At 36.9% G+C, this 13642-nt stretch overlaps 1 protein-coding gene across 4 annotated transcripts in view; it reads right to left on the bottom strand.

The window, feature by feature from the left end:
• The window catches only part of Cd46 (CD46 molecule), a 49874-nt gene that overhangs the window by 18523 nt on the left and 17709 nt on the right, over nt 1–13642 (bottom strand). For 3 of the 4 annotated variants that reach the window (XM_055609254.1, XM_055609256.1, XM_055609255.1), the window contains exons 6-7: nt 10298–10480; nt 7649–7696 (exon numbers count right to left, since the gene is read on the bottom strand). In XM_055609254.1, coding sequence (XP_055465229.1) covers nt 7649–7696; nt 10298–10480 — 231 coding nt within the window. The remainder of the gene's footprint in view (nt 1–7648; nt 7697–10297; nt 10481–13642) is intronic. The other variant, XM_055609257.1, reaches the window with a different exon arrangement.

Below are 13642 nucleotides of genomic sequence, written 5' to 3'. Positions count from 1 at the left end.
TTATATGGAAAAACAAGAAAACCAGAATAGCTTTAAAAAAAAAAAGTCCTGTTCAATAAAAGAACTTCTGGAGATATCACCATCCCTGATTTCAAGCTGTACTACAATGGTAATAACCACTGCATGAAAATGACATAGAAACAGACAGGTTGATTACTGGAATCAAATTGAATGCCCAGAAATAAACACACACTCATATGGACAAGTGATTTTTGACAAAGAAGCCAAAACCATACAATGGAAAAAGAAAGCATCAACAAATGGTGCTAGTCTAACTGGATTTCTGCTTGTAGAAGAATGCAAGTAAAGCCATATTTATGCATCACCCTGCATAAAACTCAAGTCCAAGTGGATCAAAGACCTCAACATAAAACAAGACACACTAAATCTGCTAACGAAGAAAGTGGGAAAGAGCCTTGAACTCTTTGGCACAGGAGACAACTGCCTGAACAGAACACCAGCAGCTCAGGCTCTAAGATCAAACTGAAAAGCTTCTGTTTGGCAAAAAACAGACAAAAAACACTGTCAATAGGACAAAATGGCAGCCAAGAGAATGGGAAAAGATCATCAACCCTACATATGACAGACGGCTAATACCAAAAATATATAATGAACTCAAGAAATTAGACAACAAGCAAAATAATCCAATTTAAAAATGGGGTACAGAGCTAAACAGAATTCTCAGCAGCAGAATATTGAATGACAGAGAAACACTTAAAGAAATGCTCAGCATCCTTAGTCATCAGGGAAATGCAAATCAAAATGACTCTGAGATTCCACCTTACACCCCTCAGAATGGCTAAGATAAAAAACTCAAGTGACTGCACATGCTGGCGAGGATGCGAAGCAAAAGGAACACTCTTCCATTGCTGGTGTGAGTACAACCACTTTGTAAATCAATCTGGTGGTTTCTCAAGAATTTGTGAATAGGTCTACTTTATGACCCAGCTATATAACTCCTGGGCATATACCCAAAAGATGTTCCACCATACCACAAGGACACTTGTTCAACTATGTTCATAGTGGCTTTATTTGTAATAGCCAGAAACTGGAAACAACCCAGATGTCCCTCAACTAAAGAATGGATAAAGTGTGGATACATTTACACAGTGGAATACTACTCAGCTATTTAAAACAAGGTCATACTATTTCCCACTTCTTACATAAAATAGTAAGAGCTGGAGGGGACGGGAACTCCACAAGGAGAGCAACAGAACAAGATAATTTGAACACAGAGAACTTCCCAGAGACTCATACTCCAACCAAGGACTATTCGTGGAGATGACCTGGAACCCCTGCACAGGTGTAGCCCATGGCAGTTCAGTGTCCAAGTGGGTTACATAGCAATGGGAAGAGGGACTGCCTCTGACATAATCTGATTGGCCTGCTTGTTGATCACCTCCCCCTGAGGGGGGAGCAGCCTTACCAGGCCACGCCACGGTAGAGGACAATGCAGCCACTTTTGATGAGAACTGATAGACTAAGATCAGAAAGGAGAGGAGAACCTCCCCTATCAGTGGACTTGGGGAGTGGCATGCATGCAGAAAGGGGAGGGAGGGTGGGATCGGGAGGGGAGGAGGGAGGGGCTCATGGGGGGGATACAAAATGAATAAAGTGTAATTAATAAAAAATTTAAAAAAAAACAAGGTCATCTTGAAATTTGTAGGAAAATGGAAGGAACTAGAAAATATCAGCCTGAGTGAGGTAACCCAAACAAAAAAGACACACATGATATGTACTCATTTGTAAGTAGGTATTAGCCATAAAGTACAGGATAACCGTGCTACAACCCACAGACCCAAAGAAGCTAAGTTACAAGGAGGCCCAAGAGAGGATGCTTGAATCTCACTTAGAGGGGAAATAAAAAATACTCATTTGAGTAGGGAAAGCAGGGGAGAGAGGACCGAGTTAGAAAATGAAAATGGGAGATGGGGGGCATCTCAGAACTTGACAGAGACCTGAGATATGGGAAGCCCCAGAAAATCTAAAGGGGTCACCCTAACTGAGACTCCTACCAGCAGGGATATGTAGACTAAAGTGGCCACCTCTTGTAGCCATGCAGGACTTCCAGTAGAGGAATAAGGTCACCAACCTACCCACAAAATACTCAACCCAAAATTTGTCCTGCCTACAAGATGTACAAGGACAAAGATGGCGCAAAGGTTGAGGGAATGGCCAACCAAAGACCAGCCCTAATTGATATCAATTGGGAGAGAACCAATTTATGACACTATTAATGTTACTCTGCTATGCTTGTAGACAGGAGCCTAGCATAACTCCTTTGAGAGGCTTCACCCAGCAGCTGATGATAACAAATGCTGAGACCCACAGTTGAACATTTGAGCTCAGGGAGTCCTATGGAAGAGTTAGGGGAACAATTGAAGGAGCAGGAGGGGTCAAGGACTACACAAAAAGACCTACTGAGTCAACTACCCTGAGCCAATGGAGGTTGAGACTGAACCACCAACCAAAAAGCATGCATGGACTGGTCCTAGGCCCCCTGCACATATGTGGCAGATGTGCAGCTGGTCTTCCTGTGGATTCCCCAACAACTGGAAGAGGGGCCCTGTCTGACTTTGATGCCTCCCTTGGGATCCTGTTCCCCTAACTGGGGTGCCTTGTCTGATCTCTGTGGGAGGGTCTGTAATGACTTAATGTGCCAGGATAAGTTGGTCCCCAGGGGGCACCTCCCCTCTTTCTAAGGAGAAGGAGAGGGGAGGGAGGGGCTAGGAGGAAGAGGGCTGCAATCAGGATGTAAAGTGAATAAATAAAACTTTATTACAAAAATAAATTGTTTCTCATAATATTTGACCATAGCAACAACAAAAACCTAATACAGACATTCTGTTTGCTAGATAAAAAATTACTTAAGCTGTTTACAGACTCAATGTAACCCCTATTAAAATTATGACGATGTTTTAATTCTGCATTAGTAGAAAAATATACCATAAATCAATATAAAATCTGAAGAACACAAAGTTGACAGAATTCATACTTCTTGGTTTCAAAATGTACACATATATATATTAAAACAGAGTGATATTGATATAAAGATAGGCATTCAGACCTATGAAATGGAATATTACTCAGAAATACACATTTTAAGGTGATTTTTAACAAGGATGCACAGGAACAGTCATTGGGAAAGAATAGTCTCTTCACCAATTGGTGTTGGGAAATTAGATATTTTCAGCCAAAAGAATGAAGTTAGAGCTTCAAAATAAAAATAGAAATCTTTGATTTCTATTAAATTATTGAAGATAGTGTCTAAAACTATAAAAAATTTAGAAGAAAATATGGGGAAAATTCATGTTTATAGATCTGACAACGATTTCTTTTTAAATATCTAGATCGCGCTCACGTTAATTTTATAATTCGACCAGACAATTCTTTGGCATTGCATAACTGACATTCTTGTGCAACCGATTCCCTTCTATCATCTCTGAAGCTCCCACTCTTAAATGATGGCCTCCCTTTCCTCCCTCTCCCAGTAGCTGCTGAACACTGTTTTCTGCACAGGCAACAATAACAGCAAAGGAGATTAATTGAATTTCATCAAAATGAAAAGTTTTAGACAAGCAGGGTGAAAAAGCAATGCACAGAATGAGAGGAAAAATTTCTAAAGTGTATATTTGATAAGCTATTTATAGAATATTTAAATTACTCTTAAAACTTAGTAGCAACATACCCAATTTAAAAAGTCCAAGGACATATGCCCAGGAATGGTATAGCTGGATCTTGAAGTAGAACTATTCCTAATTTTCTGAAAAAGCACAAGATCGATTTCCAAAGTGGTTGTACAAGTTTACATTCCTACCAGCAATAGAGGTGGGTTCCTTTTCTCCATAACCTTTCCAGCATTTGTCATCCCTTGAGTTTTTTATCTTAGCCATTCTGATGGACATAAGGTGGAATTTTGGGGTCATTTTAATTTGCATTTCCCTGATGACTAACTAAGGACATTGAGCATTTCTTTAAGTGTTTCTCTGTCATTCGATATTCCTCTGTTGAGGATTCTCCCTTTAGCTCTGTACCCCATTTTTAATTGGATTACTTGTTTTCTTGATGTTTAACTTACTAAGTTCTAAGAGGAGCAGGGGCTATCTGTGACATGGACTCAGTGGCTGGATCTTTGATCAACTCCTGGCAAGGTGGCCTAACTAGGCCACAGAGAAAGAGGATCCAGATACTCCTGATGAGACCTGATAGACCTAGGGTAGGATAATAGGGGAGGAGGACCTCCCTTATCAGTGGACTAGGGGAGGGATATAGGGGGAGAAGAGGGAGGGAGGGTAGGACAGGGAGAAGATGAGGGAGGGAGCTACAGCTGGAATACAAAGTGAATAAATTGTTAATAATAATAATAATAAAACTTAAAAAATAAAAGAAAAAGTCCAAGGACTTGATTAGATATTTCTCAAAAGAAGATACACAGCTGACCAATAAGCTCATGAAAAGATGCTCAACACATCACTAATAATAGGGAAATGGAAGTAAAACCTAACAATATCTGATCATCTCTACTAACTATACACTATAGCTTGAATTTTTATTTTCTTTAAAACTCATGAATAAATTCTTGCCAACATAAGGGCACTGAAATGATGAGGACACAAATGCGCTGTGTCATTATCTAGGGACTGGATTCATTATTGCAGGATTATACTTTTTTTCCCTACCTCTCTTTTCCCTTCTGTCATGTTATGATGTAGCAGAAAGCATTTGCTAAATAGCAGCACTTTGACATTACATATATCCCTGAATCCAGAACCATGGGAGGTAAGTTTCTGACCATTATAAATCATCTTATCTGTGGTATTCTGCTATAGCAACCCAAAACAAACAGGTGGCTCTTGTTTAAAAAATAAAACAAAATGAAACAAAAGTAAAACCAATAGTAAAGTTGTCTGAAATCTGGAGCTTTTGTTCACTGTTAGTGGGAGGATAAACTCATGAGCTGCTGCACAACATTTCCTCAGGAAAAAAAAAAAAAACTGAATCATCTTATGACCTACAAGTGCTACTCCTAGTGTACACCAAAAGAATTAAAAGTGGAAACTTTGAACAGGTGTCTAATTCTATGTTCAAAACAGAATAGCTAGGAGGAATACACAACCCAACCTTAGTCTATCAACAGATGAGTAAATAAGCAAAATGTGGCAATATAAAAAGTGGAGCATTATTCAGATGTAAAAGAAAGTTCTAGCACAAAAGTTACATGGATCTTAAAAAGATTTAGTTTTAAAAGGATTTAGCTATATGAAGTAAGTAAGACACAAAAGGACGAATGATGCATGAACTAGTTGTAGGAAGTACTTAGAACAGACAAAATTATCAGGGGAAACAAGGAAAACAGTGTTCAGCAGCTACTGGGAGAGGGAGGAAAGGGAGGCCATCATTTAAGAGTGGGAGCTTCAGAGATGATAGAAGGGAATCGGTTGCACAAGAATGTCAGTGTATGCAATGCCAAAGAATTGTCTGGTCAAATTATAAAATTAACGTGAGCGCGATCTAGATATTTAAAAAGACACGTCAAACATTTAAAAAATAATAGTACTATAGTTTTAAAAAGATCATCCTGAGTGAGGTATCCCGGAAGCAGAAAGACACACATGATATATACTCACTTATAAGTGGATATTAGACATATAATATAGGATAAACATACGAAAATCTGTACACTAAAGAAGCTAAGCAAGAAGGAGGACCCTGGGTAAGATGATCAATCCTCATTCAGAAAGGCAAACAGGATAGACCAAAACAGGGAACAGGACAGGAGCCTACCATAGAGGGCCTCTGAAAGACTCTATTCAGCAGGGTATCAAAGCAGATGCTAAGACTTATAGACAAACTTTGGGCAGGGAATCTTAGGAAAGAATGGGAAGATGAAAGACCTGGAGGGGACAGGAGCTCCACAAGGAGAGCAACAGAACCAAAAAAAAAAAAAAAAAAAAAAAAAAAAAAAAAAAAAAAAAAAAAAAATCTGGGCCCAGAGGTCTTTTCTGAGACTGATACTCCAACCAAGGACTATCATGGAAAAAACAAATCTGACACAGACTTCAAAGGAGAAAGAGGGCTGGAATACCTGTGACTTTATGTACAATGGAAAGATGGGTAAGCTGTCTTCTCCCCAGCTGAAGAAGCTCTGCTTATAGCTCACTTAACCATCACCCTCTCTTAGCCCCTAAATGGGGATGAGAGAAGGAGGAACCCTGTTACCCCTTCCTACAAATTGAAACACATGATGATGTGTTTCAAGTGTACCTACAATTTTGTACCAAGAACTCAGATATATGACTGAAATTATGTAATTCCCAGCAGGGGAACACCAAAAGTCTCTTCTTATTTAAAGAGTTTTTTATTTTTTTATTTCATGTGTCTCTATGTGTGTGCCATGTATTTTCAGGTATCTACAGGACCAGAAGAGAGTGTGAGATCCTCTGAAGTTGGAGTTATAGGTGGTTATGAACCATTCCACATGGGTAATGAGGATCAAACTGGAGTCCCTCACAAGAACAGGACTTTCTCTTAAACACTGAGTTATCTCTCCATCCCCATCCTCACCTAAAGCTTTTTACACAACATACAACTCATAGCTACTGGTGGAACAATTAATTATAGCTAATCACTCCTTAATGTAAAACACATGACCACTAGGAGAATGGTAAAGTATGGTATATACTATGCAACTGTTATGAGATTAAATCTAAATAAACCCAATCTAAGACATTAAGTGGGAGGAGCAAATCAATGGAAAATGTATGTAGTTTGATATACTTTTGCTTTAAAAAAAATGTGGGCTGAAGAAATAGCTCAGGGGTTAAGCACTTGACACATGAGAGTAATGATCTGAGTTTGGATTCCCAGACACCTACATAAATATAGGCAGTCTACCTGCATTTTTAGCCTTGAAAGGTGATGGGATTCCTAGACACTCAAGAGGCTGGCTGTATTTGTGAGCTCTGGGTTTTATTGAGACATCCTGCCACAGTGACTAAGGTAAAAGAGGGACTGAGAATGATTCCCAACATCAACCTCAGTCTTTTACAAGCACATGCATACTCCAATACATGTGCCTCCACATACATGCAAAAAGACACACACACAGACCACATAAAATAATGAAAAAAGGAAAGTAGGTTGATGTACAAAAATAAGTAAAAATATTAGTAGCAACCTTAAAAATATTAGTAGCAATTAACTTTGGCAACATTTTTATATCATTTTTTTATCATTTTTATATCATTTTTATATTTTTTATATCATTTAAATCTACTAAAATAAATCTATGTCTAGCAATATAGAAAACTTAAAACTTATTAATAAAAATAAAATACTAGAAAAACATTCATTTTACATTAATTTATTTAAAAAACTGTTAAATTCAAACCAACAAAATGTTTTAGAAAAATGGAATAAGGATATGAATAAATGACCGTTGGACCTAAAGGCAAAGGTCACTTGAGTTGAGGATTTGGACAGCATTATACTTAAACACCTAAAATCAAAAAATGATTTTAAAATGTAAATTTAAAAAGCTAGGCCTGATTTTTTAAAAATGAAGAAACAAGACATCCTTTTTTTTTTTTTTTTTACCCATGTCTTACAGAACTCTGAACTATATCATTAGGATAAAGCACTATCAAACCTGGGTAATTGTTAACTGGAGACTTGGTAGGATGAGTAGGCATAGAACCTAGAAAAATAAAATGAGTCTATCAATTCATTTGACTTATTAGTATAAAACTATGGATTTAATTCTATTATTGACATTTTCAAAAAGATTAAAAATACGTATTTTCTGTTCTTTATAATTCTACTTCTAGGGATTTAGTCTATGAACGTTTGATCTACGTATAGAATTGCACAGGCCTATGTACAAGAATGTGTAGTACAGGTTTGCTTTTTACAAATACAAATACTATAAGGTAACTAAAAATATATTATAAAGAGAATGTTTTCAGGGTAAAAATATGCATCCTAACAAGTCATACAAAGCGCATCATAATCTCTCCACTTTTCACACACCATCAGACCTACCATAACACCAGTACAGGCTGCTGCTGCCTCTGCTGCTTTCCAATGCACTTCTTTCCTTAAAGGACAATTAAAAGTGACTGACAAGTCTACCAAGGGTTTTTTTTTTTAAGGGGGATTCCTCTAGTTTCTCTTTTTTTAATTTTTTCTCACACATCTTGTCTTTCAAATGAGAACCTAGATTAGTGTTTTATAAATCTTTTATCAAGTGCTTATTGTTAATTCTTTCAAAGATTTCTCTCAACAGATACACAACTAAGATATAGAAGGAAGCTATCAGGAGGTATCAAGCTCTTGTAGGAATTATAAAAATGTGTTACAAAGGCTGGCATGGTGGTGTGTGTCTCTAAACCCAGCACTTGGAAGGCAGGAAGATCTCTGTGAGTTCCACATTATCCTAGTCTCAAAAGAAAGAAAGAAAGAAAAGAAAGAAAAAGAAAAGAAAGAAAGAAAAGAAAGAAAGAAAGAAAGAAAGAAAGAAAGAAAGAAAGAAAGAAAGGAAGGAAGGAAGGTATTCTAATTACTGGGTGAGCATGTACAATTCTCAATTTTCTCCATCCTTTAAAATCTTAGGGATATAGGATATATTTTAAACAAGTTAGGACCAGTAATTCAGACTCATTTGAACAATATCCTCCTTAACACAACAGGTATCCAAAGCTCATAGAAATGAAGTCAGTTAGGCAGAGTCCAAGCTAAGATCCTGTGAACAGTCTGCACTGCCTAATGCTCTTGCTACAACCCTGTGTGGCTGCTGGTTCCTCCAAGTGGACCCATAACAAGCACTGCAGTGGGAATGCTGGTTCCTCCCATTATAGCAACTTCTCCATGCTTAACAGAAGCTGATTAGGAGTCAAAACAAACAAACAAAAAAAAACTATTTCATTTCAGTAGTAGAGACTTCCTAGCTCTCATTTGCTAGGAAATCTAGTTTCTATTGTCAAAGCTTCCTGTCAAAGACAAAAATAACACATAAACATTTTAAGTAGATAAGGGGAGTGGGAAGGAAATGGAAAATACAGGTCTTATTATAGAGGAAGCAGAAATTTCTATTTATATGCACTACTTAAAAAGAACTGAAAAGCTGGGCATAGTGCATGCCTGTAATTCCAGCACTAAAGAGACTGAAGGAGGAGTATTGTGACTTTGAGGCCAGCTTGGGCTACATACAAGACTCTAAACAACAAACTGATTAAAAAGACTCCCACTGCTAAACTAACTGCAGTTCAGAAAGTGAAAAATTACTTGAGACTAACATGATAAGGAGCAAAAGTATAAGTAAATCACTTGGGGGAAAAGAATAAAGTAGCAACACTTAGTACAGAAAACACACATCAACCAGCAGAAGCCAAGAATCTTTTTTTCCATTAAGATTGATTTAAGTAGACAAGTCATGCTAGCTAACTAAGAACTTCCTACATAACAAGTATTATGTTAATTCCCTTAAAGATATCCTACTTAAGTGTTAAACCTATATAAGAAAGATAGTAGATTATTTAACACATGGAAATACACATAACTTCCTATTCACGTTTGGCTGTTTTGCAAATAAGAGTTTCTACATCTGACAAATGAAATGACTACAAATATATTCTCTCTGTACTACCAAATGTACTGAAAATGATGAGTAAGTAGACACTGCAGGAATTTAAAGGGTATCTAAAAAATCACCAGGAGTTTAAGGGTTTTTTTTCAATATAAGCAGGAAATTATTAAATATGAAAGTGAAAATTGGCAATTTTATGCTGGGAAGAGTTGACACTAGAAAACAAAATAACAATGTGGATCAGATAAAACACATTACTGGCATGTAAGGAGAACTGTACTACACCTGAATAATTCAAATGTTGAAGGTTTTTAAAGGGGTAGACAACATTAGAAAACAAAATAATGCAACAGACCAACTTTCACTACCACAAGCCATGCCTTTCATTCTTGACTTAATTATATAGCAATAATCAGGCTTCAATTTACTCTAAAAATTGTTTCAATCTACTTTCTATACAGAAATATTTTAAGAGAACTTATACACTGTTAAACTCTAATAAACTTAAGCTCACAGAAAAACAAAAAAGTCACAACAGCAGAATTTTATGTCATATATATGGCACAGGAATGAATATAAGCCCGAGATAGTTGCCAAATTACTGCTTTTCAGGTATCATAATATTTAACTTGATCAAAGAAATAAATTTAAAAACAAACAATCAATCAAAAACCACCAGAAAAATAAAGATGGGAAATAAGACAACCTTTGTACCTTTAAGACATACTGGGATGGGGGGGTCCCAAGTGCTATTAGCACTGCAGACCACTGTGTCAGTGCCCTTCATGTAAAAACCCTCCACACACTCAAACATCACTGTTGCTTGATAGGAAAAATTTTCTCCAAATCCTGATATCTGTCTTCCATTTTGTAGTACTGGAAATGGACATTTTACCACTGAGAAAAGAAAAATTGCACAGAATTTAATTAAAATCTGGTTTATTTTTCATATCAGTTTTCTGAAACTTTTAAAACTACAACCCAAAGTTAAAGAAACATATTTTGTGTTCCAAATATATAAACACACAGCTCCCTCAAAAGTTCACAGTAATACTGAACTTTTATCAGTACACAGGGCATTTTCCGTTTTTCCATATTCCTTAAGAAGTAAAATGAGTTATAATCTATTAGACTGATTCATAGTCTACTAGAAGAATTGTGGGAGAGGGACAAAAATTGCTAGGCGAGGCACTTTAGATATGTCAGACTATACCGTGACGTGAGATCTGAGCAGCAGCTGAGACCAGAGCATGGTCAGCATGTTAAGCCCAAGTGTTCTTCCCATTCCCTGTGGACCTGAACTTCTATCTGGTGTCCTCTCCAGGTCAGTGGGTTCCCTAGTAAGGGGAACAGGGACTATTTCTCACATGAATTCAATGGCTGGCTCTTTGATATCCCTCCCCCCACCCGAGGGAGGAGCAGCCTTGTAGGCCACAGAGGAGGACATGGCAGCCAGTCCTGAAGATACCTGATAAGCTAGGATCAGATGGAAGGGGAGGAGGACCTCCCCTAGCAGTGGACTTGGAAAGGGGCAGAGAGGAGATGAGGGAGGGAGGGTGGGACTGGGAGGGAATGAGGAAGGGGGCTACAGCTGGGATACAAAGTAAATAACCTGTGATTAATATAAAAAATAAAAATTATTAAATAAAAAATAAAGATATAGTCTTGAGAAATTATAGGTTAATGATTTCACCAGTACCTAATAGATAGCATTGTGCTTCAGCCTCAATTAAGAGAATCCAGCTGTTACCTCTCTTGAATGTTAACTGCTTTTGTGGTTGTGTCTCTGACTTTTTTTTTTTCAGTAGAAAAAAAGAATAGAAAAAGAAAATTTCCCCCCTCCCCCATTTGTTCACTGAGTTTCCTAGATTTAAGATTGTTATTTTGTTCCTAGATTTAAGATTGATACTGTTGTTTTGAATCCAATTTTGTTCATTTTTTGGTCAGTACTAATTCAAGTTAAGTTTCAATTATTTTTGAGATAGGGTCTCATTTTACAAGATCACAGGCATGCAGTGCCATACCTAGTTCAAATGATTTCCCATACTGCTCTTTGCTTCTTTTCCTGAAACCCCAATTACATTTACATTTTACTGCTTAATGTTCTTTAAAAGTCTGAAAGCCTATCTTCTTTTAATTCTTTTTTCTTAAATTATGTTGGATTTCTATTGACCTGTCTTCAGGTTAACTAATATTTTAGTTAGCTATATGAAATATATATTTAAAGTTAGGAATATTAGCTATAACTTGAATGTTGTAAAACATACTCTTTCAAGTATGATGGAGGACTGGATAAAAACATATTAAGATGCACACTTGTCTACTGCAGTCTAAACACGGAAAAGTTCTGGAACTCTAAAATTTCTCCAGGTCTGCTTGTGACCCACCCTTCCACAACCAGCCAACCACTGGTCTGTTTTCGATTTATATCCTGCAAGTGGACCACCTGCCTTTCAGAGTGGGTATTTCAGTAAGGCATATGAGATCCAAAAATGATGATTATAAATAAGGAGGCAAAAACACCTTTTTTGTTTACATGTTTTCATTTAATGTGGGTTGCAGAGTTGTGAGGTACATGCAGTGGTTTGAATGCCAAATGGATAGCCTCAGTATTTGAACACTGGCTGGGGAAATTGTGGAAGGTGGAAGTTTATTAAAGGAAGTGGTTCCCTGAAAATGGTCTTTGAAGTTTTATAACCCACTCCCACTTCCTGTCTCTTCTCTGCTTCCTGTTCTACTAAGATGCAAGAAATCCTAGTTATGTAAGCCTGCCACCAAGGAGATGCTTGTCACTCTGCCCTTCCCTCCATTGTGTGAACTGTTAAATGTGAGCCAAAATGTACTCTTCCTCTCTTCATTTGTTTCTTATCAGGTATTCTGTCACAGTGACAAGACAAGTAACTAATATATATTAATATATATTAGTATATATTTATTTAAATGTATGTGTATAAGAAATTTCCAAATGTATTCCACAAAATGCTTGCTCCACTTTGTGTTGTGTCAGTTCCAACTACTACACCTCCTTGCCAGTACCTGGTATTGCTATGTGTGCACGTGTGTGTGGTGGCGGGGAGGTAGTATCTCAAGGTGTATTCAGAAACAGTTTTACTCTCTTTGTCTTTCCTTCCGATAGCTTATTGTTCTGGGCAGGACCACCAGGACAGTGCTGAAGAGAGTGATGAGAGTAGATTTTATTTTAGCTAGATCATTTCTTAATTAGAAAGAAATGAGTTTTTACCATAATGTTGACTATAGGACTTTTGTAGGATATTGTTTATCAATGAAGGGATAATTATTTTCTCCTAGTTTGCTGGATCTTATCATGAAAACAATGAATTGTCAAATACTCTTGGTTAGTTTTTGTAGTTGTTCCTTTTTTTCATCTAATAAAATGACTATACATAGGGTTAGGGCATATACATAACTTTTGATAATGAATTGCATTGATTAACTTAGCACTGAAGCAGACTTGGAACTCTGAGTTACAAGGGCGAGTTCTACTTGGTCATGAAAGACTTCTCTTTTTATGTACTACAGGATTTGATTTTATATTTTATTGGAAATTTTTATTTTAAGGATATTGTTGCTAATTTATTATATTATTTATAATTTTTGGTCTCAAGACAATGCTATTAACTACAAATTTTAGATAAGATACAAATCTTAGATAAGGATTGTTTAGGTATCTTTATTTTCTATAGGTATCTTGTGTCTTTGAGAAATGTCAGTTTCATTTAAGTTGTCAAACTGATAACTGAAACAGTGTGTAATATTCCATTATCATCTTTTTTTTTTTTAGGTGCACTTTTTATTTTTTTATTTTTTTAAATCTTTTATTTTTTTATTAATTACACTTTATTCATTTTGTATTCCCCCATAAGCCCCTCCCTCCTCCCCTGCCGATCCCACCCTCCCTCCCCTTTCTGCATGCATGCCACTCCCCAAGTCCACTGATAGGGGAGGTCCTCCTCTCCTTCTTTCTGATCTTAGTCTATCAGTTCTCATCAAAAGTGGCTGCATTGTCCTCTACTGTGGCCTGGTAAGGCTGCTCCCCCC

The sequence above is a fragment of the Psammomys obesus genome, unplaced genomic scaffold, assembly GCF_907164565.1.
Source record: "Psammomys obesus unplaced genomic scaffold, mPsaObe1.curated_primary_1811, whole genome shotgun sequence".
In the NCBI taxonomy this organism is placed as follows: domain Eukaryota; kingdom Metazoa; phylum Chordata; class Mammalia; order Rodentia; family Muridae; genus Psammomys; species Psammomys obesus.
Note: the sequence above shows the minus strand (reverse complement) of the source record. Positions and strands in the feature narration are given on the sequence as shown.